This window comes from Limulus polyphemus, unplaced genomic scaffold (assembly GCF_000517525.1).
Source record: "Limulus polyphemus unplaced genomic scaffold, Limulus_polyphemus-2.1.2 Scaffold145, whole genome shotgun sequence".
Lineage (NCBI taxonomy): Eukaryota > Metazoa > Arthropoda > Merostomata > Xiphosura > Limulidae > Limulus > Limulus polyphemus.
This window is the reverse complement of record NW_013665755.1, coordinates 123,027-135,188: the sequence shown is the minus strand read 5'-3', so window position 1 is coordinate 135,188 and position 12,162 is coordinate 123,027. Positions and strand designations below refer to the sequence as shown.

Here is a 12,162-nt window from a genome sequence, read left to right as displayed (position 1 = left end):
GTGTACTAGTTATGTAACTTATTAATTATAATGAAAGTTTTAACCTAGAAAAATATCATGTTAATATTTTTAATACCCTTTTTTAATGCATTTTCCATACTACAAGTTTAATTTTAATACAAGTTAGCTTGCTTTGTTCAAACAGGTGTGTGTGTGTTGCAATTTAATATTATTAATGTTATTCTAACTGCTAGAAAAATGGTTCTTTCTTTGATACTTCCAAAATTAATTAAATAACAAAATTACAAGAATTGAAAATGTAACAAAAAATTGTTTATTCCCATATTTAATTTTCACAGTACAGAATGACATACTTCCAGGAATGACTGTTTAAAGCTTTTAAATATTCACCAGGTAAATAAATATTTAGATATTGCTAAAGATCATAAACTTTCATATTAAGCCTCAGTTTGATTTGTGCTCCAGAGCAAGTAAGTGAAGCAAGCCACAATATATTACAACTCTTGATGTTCATGAAATTCCTGAAAAAAACAACAACAACAAAATAATGACTTCTGAAAACTGTCCAAGATAATCTAATAATTTTCTTTTTTTAATAACCCAACCATAAATTGCTACAAACAATTAAATCTTATCCATTATAACTACTACAGACAGGAATTATTACACCCAGTAAATATAGTTTAATTTCAAGCGAAGTTTTTAACTAGGTAAATACACTACTTATGTCCCATTTTATAGTCTTGAAGTAATCAAGTAAATACATAAATTAGAAAATATGTGAAAAATAAAATCTGCCCCATAACAAACATTAGGATCAAACTTCTGTACATAACACATGTATACTATTTATATATTTTTGAAACAAAACAGTCGTAGATGGCTATGTATGACTGAAAGTTTGCACCCAAGTTTGTATTCATACAACAATACTCTAAACTTAGTATTGTCAGAATGTTATCCATAGCTTCTTTATGTTTCTTGAATGTTTTTCTATGCCTCATATTAGAAAAATATATACATGTTAGACACGAAATGAAACCAGTACAATTATCTGTTGCATAATGAGTACATATTGATAATAATAAACAGTGATTTGAACTGGATTTCTTGAATTTATTGATATATCAGGAAATAAATAAGAGAGGAGGCTCTCGTTTTAAATTTTTGCCTGCCAATATCTGTAGTTGATGTTATCAATTGGTGGACATTCTAAAACCCATATAAGAAAAAAAAATCTAAAATGGAGAATTCAGAGTAGAGAGGCATCATACAACAGAGAGGTGAAGATTAAGAAATTTATTTAAATATTACCTTTTTAAATTAGGAATTAAAAACTTACATAATATTAAAATTTAAACTACATTTTGATGCCAAGTTTATTGATATACATTGATAATAAAGTTGTTTAATTAATTTTGAATGTAACTCTGTAAAGTGCATGTTTCAAAGTATAATGAAAATGGATGAAGATAAGTTGAAAGAGAGTGAAAAAAAGGTTATTAACCAATAAGCAAAAACTTTTATATTATTTTGTTCCAGAACATAACTCAATATCATTCCAGTTCAAATCCCTGATAATAAACAAAAAAGCCAAAACAAAAGAAAGGTGTGTTAGAACAGATATTAAAAAAAAAACTATCTCCATAAATTAACCATCATCTTACTATAATGGATGTATCTATGTACTTGACCAAAATAATAAATACAATGTTGCGCCATCTATTGAATGACACCACAAACAAAAATCCATAACAAAATTTCACGCTTTGGAAATTCAAGATTCAGATAGGAAAATAATTGCAGTGATGCGCAACAATCATTTTTTTTTCACAGAACATAATTTTAAATAAAAGTACTCTCCTCACAATAAGAACACAACTTTCACAATAACTGTACGTGAGGATCTGATTATATCTTTACTGATGTAATTTGTAAATACAGTACTAAAAATTGGAATTAACATTCATAAATATTAAAATACATACCTCATTTGCTTCCGAGATCTCTTCTTCCTCCTCCTCTTCATCATCTTCAACCTCATTCACCTTGGTCTTTTTTGCTTCTTCATCAGTCCTTTTTCTGTCTTCTTTATCCTGGTTATCCTTCATCTTCTTTTCAGCATCCTTATTTTTACATAAAAATTATTTACAACAATTAACCTGTGAACTAACTTAACACAAACAACGTTAACCTTAATTTACAAAATAAGTTACATCTACTTTTAGAAATTATAACCACCATTAATAGCAATTTAGAAGTACACAGTTAAATTTTTCAGAGAATGAAAGTTTATCCTACCCAAAACATTAAATACTTTGCTGTATGAACATGTATATTGGTATGGTATATGACTAAAGTCCTACACTAGGTTATGCTTGTCTGCTCCTTTTCACATCCAGGGGCAAAAGGCATTTTCTATAGCAATCCAAAATCTTTCAATCACAGTAACTGCAATTCTATATCCAAGTTAAATAGAAACAAACATTTACCTTTGTAGCTCCCCATGTTTCTTCTGCAAATTCCTGTGCATATTCTGGGTCATCAGTCACAAGTATGTCATCAAAAATTGTTCCAGATTTAACCTGCAATAGTTAGGTAACTGCAAATATTTATCATAAGTTCAAAAAAACAGTCTTTCCAAACTTTTAACAATCTTTCATGTAGTCTTATTAAAAAATTAATTTATGTTTGACTAGATCACTTGCACTACAAGTAAGAACAAACAATTAGTGTCACCTCTCTCTTAATAACATAATAATAATCAAAATTTAAATAGCTCAAAACACTTGAGACTAAGTTTTCTAAAATTTAGATTTTGCTTCTAAAATGTGTAATTATGCAGACAATTTAATATACTGATTTGTGGTTTTACAGATCATAGAAATTTGTATTGCCGTTCTTTAATTTTGATTGAAAATTAAATAAACCACAAATGTTTGATGTGATATATTGCATCTACATTAATTGGAGCTAGTTTTCAATCCTCTTCAGGAGTTATCACAGTGTTCAATGATAACCCCTAGAGAGTTGAAATTTAGCTCAATAAATATGGATGAATTACGTCAACTTCTTTATACACAAATGATATGCTACATTCCTTAGTAAATGAACCCTAAGGTTTCTCTGGAGTTTCATTTTACTGTTGTTTTTTTTTTTTTGGCTAATTTGTATATATTTTTATTAGGAACACCAACTTTGTAGACCAGTAAGATGATTAAAACCGATTATGCCAACAATTTTGTATACATTAAGACTTGGAATAGCATTTAATTTCAATATTTCAATCTAGCTTGGTCAAATAATACTTTAAAATATGTATTTCTTTTGGATTAAGCATCAAATGTTAAAAAAGACTATCACAAATAACTTAGTGTTGCTTAAGAAAAAATTATACTTTATTAAGACAAAATGTAGACAATTTGTACCGCCATCTATGAATAGGTTTTTAATAGAATGAATGTACACATATTCAGAACCTCTCCCTCACTGCTCTCACAACTAACATAATTGCCAATGTTCTAATAAAAATGAATGAATCTAGTCATTCATACAGTATTAGTGACAATACCAGCAAAAGAGAATAACATCAAGTACTCTTTACATACCAAGTAATGACTATTTTGTTTATGGTAAATTCACTTTTTTGTTGATGTTTATTATTAAGCACAAAGCTACACAAAGGGCTATCTGTGCTCTGCCCACCACAGGTATTGAAACCCAGTTTCTAGGAGTATAAATCCACATACATACCACTGTGATCACTTGGGGGGGGGCACTTATTTGTTCATTTCAGAAAATTATCAAATGCTTGCAAAGTGAAATTTTACTTCACATTTGATGAAGTGGAAAACAAGGCATAATACAAGTCTCCCACATCTACAACTTTACTGTATTTAAAAAGTACATCCATTTATTATATAACTTTCCTGAAAGTTATTCAACAATAACATTATGTACTTTTTGATTTCATAATTAAGTTATCCTGGAAAGGGTAAAAGCTAGCACAAGTTAAATTAACTCATCAACTATAGTTTAATTATAGAATATAATAGAAGACCAAGATAAAATTCACCTGCCAAATATCAATTCCAACAATACATATTTCAGAATACTGATAGAGATTAGAATCTGCTATATACTCAGGATTATCTATTTCAGGGTGAATCCACTGTCCCTTATAATTAGGATTGTCAATTTGTCGTGGTTTCCATTCACCCTTGTAAGCAGGGTTGTTAATCATTGGAGGTTCCCATTCACCATCCATTTCATCATCCCAATCTTCTGGTTTTGTAGCATCTGGATCTGGGATATATTCTGGCTGATCCCAATCCTATTCACACAGGAAGAAAAACTATTAACTAACTCTTCTCTGGCCATTGGTCTTATCTTCAACAGTTATTAAAAGCACATGCTTGTCTATATTTTAAACAAAGGAAGCATTAAACCTTTTTATGCAAATTATATTTTCTTAAAACATCTTTTTGATTTAACAAGTATTGGATATGCTAATAATTATATTGTTTATTTTGTTGTTTATTCTCACATGATCATTGCCAAATGAAAAACTAACATAAAAGTTATTCAACATATAGACTAATTATTATATCTTTAATCCATCTAGAATATTTTTATCTTTAGCTATTAATTTTAATTAACATGTACAGAACACCTGCACACCCAAAATCTACTTTATACAACCATTGAGTTGACACAGAACCCAGCCTGTTATTACAATGACTATTTTGAACCTAAACTAAATAACATATGCAATACAAACACATATTGATAAAATTATGAGGCAGAAAAAATGTGATGTTCAAACTTCCATTGTAACTGAAGCACTCTTTATTGTCACACACACACAACAACAGGATTATAGTTAATATTAATGATTTCAAGTCTACTATAAATTGTCAGTAATGTTAACTAGAAAGTATCATGTCCTTCAGAGTGATTTAGATGACGGAAATGTAATAACAGAGGCAGATTAAATGTAAAATCTTAAGAAAAGAATATATAACAAGATGAACTCAAAGTGCTTTACTGGCTCTGTTAAACAAATATGTGTACACATTGGAACCACACAGTTCTTCTGTATGACTACAGAAATCCTATAGTACATTCATATAAAAAATATTCAAGCAAATTTCAGGGTTTTGAGATTTTATAAATCTGACCATTAACTAACATGTTAATATTACATAATTGTTAACACTTTTAACTGAGATAATGTTCTGTTCAAAGTGTTTGAAATAGAAGAAAATCCTAACTTGAATAAAATACCAAATAAGTATCTATTCCTTATATTGAATATTAACTAGTTTTATGTGTAAGAGTAGAAAAAGCACTTCAGGAAGCTGAAATTATGCTCATTAGTTCAGATTTATTAATTATTACCCTAAAAATTTGATTTAAATAACTTAAATAAAGTTGATAATAATTACAATTCACTTGCAAAATCTGATTAGCATCCTAATGGTTGTTGTTCTTGAAAACTGATTTTATATATATCCTAGCTGGCCTAATGAGCCCTAGTACTGGCTGAAAAGCCTCATTGGCTCTGAATGTAACATAGGTAGTGTGACTGACATATTATAAAATATTTTCCTTTGCTTTCACTCATGGGTTCTTAGAATTCTATGAAAAAAACTATTTTACAAATCAACAGTGCACGCAACATTGAACAAACAAGACATTTTGACTTGTAGACGTCTTTACAATTCATCAATATACATTTTTGTTTATGTTAGCTATGCAAGTTAGTGATTCTGTAACATTCTTTTAATACTTAACTAACAAATTCTGCAGTATTTGCAATAGTTTCGCACTACACTTAGCAGGAAATATTGGATGTGTTAACTAACATAATGCAAAAAATATTCCAATATTAAAGCATTAAGTTACCTATATGAAATCTAGGCTTACTGTAGTTCAAGATAAATTTAAAGTACTTTTGAGAATATTCAGTAAGTCGTTTCAGTAGAGATACAAGTCTTACATCAGGCTTTGTGTCATCAGGATCATCAATCTTGGCCCTATCATCCCAGTCCTCGGGTTTCTTAGTTTCAGGATCCTTGATCTTTTTTGGAGGCAGAAAGTTCCAATCTTTTTCTAGTTCTCCACTTTCAACCTTCTCATTGTCAATCTTTACTTCATAAGTATTATCCGGACGAACAATCAATGTATAAACATGGGTGTAAATATCATCCTGTCAGAGCAAACAACTAAACACTTGTAGAATACACTGTAAACTGAAAATTCTTTACAGTATGAAAAAACAGAAGGGCATCTGAATCATCTTACTCTTCCACTGGTTGTGACTTTGATAACTTAATATATTGCTTAATTTTAAAAAAAGTCTGAACTGCAATTCAAAAAGCAAAACCAAATCATAAAACAACTGGTCTACTGATGAAATACATAAGTAGTTTGAAAGAAAATACTAAATATTGTGAGTTATTTTTAATTACTAAATTAAGAGTTTTTTCTTTGTCACTGTAAAAGTACTAAATGGATTTGCTACTAAACTTATAAAAGAATATTGTAAGAAAAATTATTTGCAGTATGCTAATAAACTTCAGCTAAATGTCCAAACTAAAACTGTCTAAGTTGTTTTAAAGATGATGGTCTAGCCTCTCATAGTGAACAGCAGAGATTTAGACTGAAATGTTTAGAATTTTTTTTATATACTTCAATCTGATCAATCAAGTATTTATGTTATTTAGCTATCCCAAATGGAACATAATGTTACTGATAAACTACCGACAATAAACTAATTGTCAGTTAGATTTACTATATTTAAATTCACAAAGACGAATTAACTTTGAATGTATTACAACATTTTTCTGTTTTATTTTCATAAAATCACCCAAAAATACAAAATTATTTATCTATACTAAAAGAACACAAGGTCAATTTCCTTTAAAATTACATCTATTAAAGGAAATTTTCTTACTTTACAACGAATGTCCTTGTTAATAAGCAAGTTCTTTCCTTTGTAGTTAAATATAACATGAACTTTCTTGGTTCCAGGACCACAGATGTCTGGACCTAAATTTAAAAAATTTTTTTTTATTTATATGTGAATAGTGATAATGTACACCTGCAGCATGGGCACAATATGATACACATTATGTAAGTCACAAAATCTTTACAAGCTTAATAAAATAATTCACCACTTCAAAAGTTAATTTTTTTTAGATGTTTTGACCACTGTAGTATACCATGCCAAAAATCAAAACATTTTATGTATAATATAAAATGTTAAACTGATGAGTTGTAAAATTAAAAACTGGCTGCAGACAGTGAAAGGTAGTAGGAGTTGAGACATTATAGGTATAAGCACTCCTTATTTAATTTTCCATCACTGCTAACTAATTTTTCCCATCTGCATTTGGATTTTCTCTGATAGATGGGATATCCCCAATGCTTTAAGGTTACGACTGGAAAATTGCAATGGAATTTTAAAATAAAAATAATTTTAAGGCTAAATTGATATTAAATTCATTATTGTTTTACAGTGCTGATTTTAATCGCCTATTTACAACTAATAGTTTTCATAATTTCTGGAATATGTTTATGTAAGAATTTTCACATTAATTTTAAAATTCTGAACTTAAAAACTGTCATTTTTATGGTAAAATAACACACACACACATTATATTAAAGTGTAACATGTAATATAACATCAAATCATTATCTCACCAAACATAATCAGATAAGGGGATTCTCCATGCAAGTCCTTCTGGTCTAAACTGCAGTCAAAAAGTTTGATATAGCCACCACCGCAGTCAATGTTTTGTTCATGTTTTATTGAAAACTGTACTACTAAAGGCTTATTTTCATTGCTGAATGCATCAAACTTTGCAGACAAACCATAGAAACTAGCATCCTGGGATGTCTGGATTCCTGAAAATTATTTAGTTGTCTCTTTACTTAATATATCCAATTGGTAACTGTAAACACTATTAATTTCTATGCATTAGTAATAATAACAATTATTAGTAATAATACAACAATGATAATCACAATTTAGACGATGTTTTTGTGCAATCTTACATGTTACTGAAGAATAATGGAAGTTTTTCTAATTATCTTCTCAGAGAAATATTATTATTATTATTATACAGATGAAAACAGGAATTATAAATTGCACATGTTTCACAAGTGCAAAACTGAAAAAAAAACGTATAGGCCTAGAGAGTAGAAAAATATTAATGTATTCACAAATGCATCTCAAAACCTTGTAAAATGTACAACTAAAATGCAGTTTGTAACATTATAAGAACTGCTCTAATGTTAGAGCTATTTTTTGATTCACGATACACATTCTTCACATAATTCAAAACTGCAATCCACTAAACATGTCATATTTTTATATAATTATAATAGATCAATTACACCTCTCTGTACGATTATCACTTAACTTTCGTGATCTAGTTGTCAACCAATAGGTAAGATGAGAACTTGTGCTGACATGTCACTTTTTTAATTTATAAAATAAATGTAATCACAGCAAAATGATACAAAGAAAAACTCATGTTATAAATATACAACTTCAAATTTTGGTCCTCTGAAACTAGAAGTTTTTAACAACCAGTATTTCTAACTTCAAACACAGAGAAAATAAATCTTTCATAAAAACTCATTCATACCAACTTGGTCTTGTACAAACAAGAACAGGCGGATATTTTTCAAAGTGTTCTATCAAGTAGTTTCTTACCTTTGTTGAGCTCTTCATTACCAAAGAATTTTCCAGCTGTGAGGTCAAATCTACCCCACTCTTTTCCTTTGTGCTCAGACTGAACCCATCTTTTTTCCCATTTATCTGTAGTAACAGAATTAATATATTATAAGAACTTCCAAGTACAAATTACAATTTATATGACAAACATAGAGCTTGACAATGCCAGGAAGAACATTCTGAATAAAAACTCTGATTACACGTGGCTTACTTAATCCCATAAGATCATTCAAACTTTAGTCTTTCAAAGTTTTTGAAATGTGGAATTTTTATTATCAGGGTATATTGTATTCCATATACACACAAATATATATATAATTGAAATTATAACTATAACTTTTAGTTCTAAAGCTCTTTTCCTAGCTTTTTTAAGCTTCTTTTATATTGTCATAGATTATACAGACTTTTTATATCATAGCAATGTCTGTATTCTATTTCAAGAATGTTATAGCTCCCTAGAAAAAAGCAGATCCAACACAAACATTTCGGCTATACTGCATTACAATTGCCTTATTTAATCTGAACTCCTAAAATGTAAAAAGGGAAAAAAGTTTTCTCATCACCAGCAATAAGAATATCGACCTAGGTTAAGGTTGTTGATGTTAGTATAGTACTGTTAAACTATGTAACTTCGGTTTCTATATTGCCGGTAATGTTACGTTACTAATTTACAAATTACAGTACAATTTACATAATTTATTATATTAGTTATTATTAGTATTATTATTAGTCTGCTTAGCCTTCAACAGTTCAAGACTTCATCGACTTTCGCGAGCAGAAATGTTACTTTTTGAGTTTTTCCTCTTCTTGCATTTCTGAAACTTATAATTTGTATCACTATCAGTTAATTCGGAATGATCAACATAGACTTACTTGTGACTGCGAGTGATACAGATATTCCTACTGGATATGGTGTTATACAGTACTGGTACTACTATTAGTACTAATACAACAAGTATAGGCCTACTAGTACTGGTAGTAGTAATGTATTATTACGATTAGTATTGGTAGTACTCAGTAGTAGCGAGTAGTAGATTTGCTTCATAGTTTACTTAGTTAGTAATACTTACCTCCGACATTAAACTGCTCTTTGAAATAAATATTTGGCTCACAAAATAACATAGGAAGAATTTCAAGAAATAAAAATGATGAAAGTAAAAATAACATTCTAATAACTTCAAATGCAAACTTCGTAATTACAAAGAGTTACCAATGACCAAGAGATCCAAAATTCGAAACATTAACGTTTTAAGTTTATATCTCAGTCTCACAAAACTGTGTGAAGTGAAATTTATACATGCCAAGTTCAGATCGTAGTAAGGTTGGTTACTCTCCACAATGAGATTTTACAGCTGGACAGCACTCATTGGTCGTTATCCTACACCAATCATTAATATTCATGCACCGAAATTTTTCTAATATGGATAGATTTCACTGATACCATGAGGTTGGTTGCTCTCCGCAATAAGATTTTACTGCTGGAAAGCGCTCATTGGCCATAATCCTAGACCAATCATTAATACTCACGCGCCGAAATTTTTGTAATATGAATAGGATTTCACTTATACAATGCTGTATAATAAAACGCTTGTAAAACAAACAACAAAAGAACCCCCAAAATACACCGTAATAATTGAAGATATATCAGGCTCATATGAAAAACTAGAGTTAGCAGTTGAAATCAGGAGATGTAAGCCAAATATTCAAATAACATCCATTAAACGCTTAGCTAAAGGTGCAGAGCCGGCTGATCTAAACATACTACTTCTAGATTGGCCAAAGGATGCTTTCAAACCTGGAAGAATTTCATTACACTTACCAGGGATGAAACAACAAACAAAAACTTTTGTAATCAGGGGATTCACTACAACATCCAAACACAATAAATTAAAGAAGAACTAACACAAAACAACCTATCTTTCACAAAGGTGGAAAGAATTATATTGTTACGTCTCCGTTTTTTAATTGATTTTCCGTAACTACGAAACTTAAGCGACACAAGCCTTTACTTAATAAAACTGGTTTATTCTTTCCGAATATAACTTAACCGATACACTCAACTTCAACAATCGCGCTAAACAAACGCTATAGCAACGAACGTCAATAATACTCCGACCGCAGATCAATTACTCACTATCTATCTCTTTCCGCGTCACGTTGTCCCCTCTTATATATATCCGCCTACCCTATATCTACTAAGAACTTGAACATTCGCCAAAGTACATGATAGTTCTAGAAGCATTGCGTCATAGTAGTCATGTGACTCGCTGACGCAACAATATCAACAAGAACACAGAAACCCACAAATATAATCAATGTGTATACAGAAAACGCACAAGATTTCCAGAGTCTGATATCAAATGGTGTCATCCTCTGGTATCAGAAGTTTTAGGTAGAATAAACTAAAACAGTAAGGATTTCTTTAAGTACATTGAGGGTAAACAAAATGTTAGGATTGTGGACTTTGGGGTAGGGCCCCTAGGGATGAGGCCTGTATCTGATGATTATGAGATGGCTGGGTTATTAAATTCTGCATTCTTTTCAGTTTTTACTAAAGAAGATCTAAGCAGTATTCCTTATTTTGAATAGTTGATAGATGGAAATAAGGTCGGACAATATGCTTGTGTTGCGTCAGCGAGGTCACGTGACTAGTATCACGCCACCCCTTTCTAGAAATATCCTGTTCCTTCAAGAATGCCCTAGCATTTACTAGATATGTGTTAGTCTTGTATATATAAGACGTTCACAACGTGACGGGACAACAGTGTAATGAGTAATTGAACTGCAGTCAGAGAGAATATTGTTAAGCACGTGAGAAGTTCGTTGAGAATTATAGCGCGACTGTTGAAATTAAGTGTATCGCAAAGTTATATTCAGAAAGAATAAACCAGTTTTATTTAAGAAAGGACTTGTGTCGCTAAAGTTTCGTCGGAACGAATTTACGGAAAATTAACTAACGAAAGGAGACATAACAAATTGGTGTCAGAGAGTGGGACGGAAAAAAAATGGAAACGAGAAGCTGCAAATCAAACTACAGCTTAGCAGATTTGATGGCAGCAATACAAGAACAGCAAAAGAAACAAGAAAAACGAGAAAATAAGCAAGAAGAGAGATTACAGTAGTGGTTGGAGAAAAAAGAAAAGAAACAAGAAGAGAGACAACAGCAGTTGCAAGAAAACCTGCAACAGTGGCAGCTCGAACAGCAAAATAACAAGAAGAGAGATTACAGCAGTTGTTGGAGGAGAAAGAAAAGAAACAAGAAGAGAAACAACAGCAATTGCAAGAAAACCTGCAACAGTGGCAGCTCGAACAGCAAAATAAACAAGAAGAGAGATTACAGCAGTTGTTGGAGGAGAAAGAAAGAAACAAGAAGAGAGACAACAGCAGTTGCAAGAAAACCTGCAACAGTGGCAGCACGAACAGCAAAATAAACAAGAAGAGAGATTACAGCAGTT

At 30.5% G+C, this 12,162-nt stretch overlaps 1 protein-coding gene across 2 annotated transcripts; it reads right to left on the bottom strand.

The window, feature by feature from the left end:
* Positions 1-251: 251 nt before the first annotated feature.
* LOC106475249 (calreticulin-like) lies at positions 252-10,179 on the bottom strand. Of its 2 annotated transcripts, none has more exons than XM_022380395.1 (9): positions 9,918-10,179; positions 8,687-8,791; positions 7,669-7,872; positions 6,920-7,014; positions 5,963-6,172; positions 4,037-4,294; positions 2,454-2,546; positions 1,950-2,087; positions 252-482 (listed from the first exon to the last, which is right to left on the bottom strand). In XM_022380395.1, the coding sequence occupies exons 1-9, from the start codon at positions 9,946-9,948 to the stop codon at positions 456-458; spliced, it is 1,161 nt and encodes a 386-aa protein (XP_022236103.1). In that variant the 5' UTR covers positions 9,949-10,179; the 3' UTR covers positions 252-455. The 2 variants fall into 2 exon arrangements, with proteins under 2 accessions (XP_022236103.1, XP_013791407.1); XM_013935953.2 differs by having other exon boundaries at positions 9,778-10,001.
* Between the last annotated feature and the right edge of the window lie 1,983 nt (positions 10,180-12,162).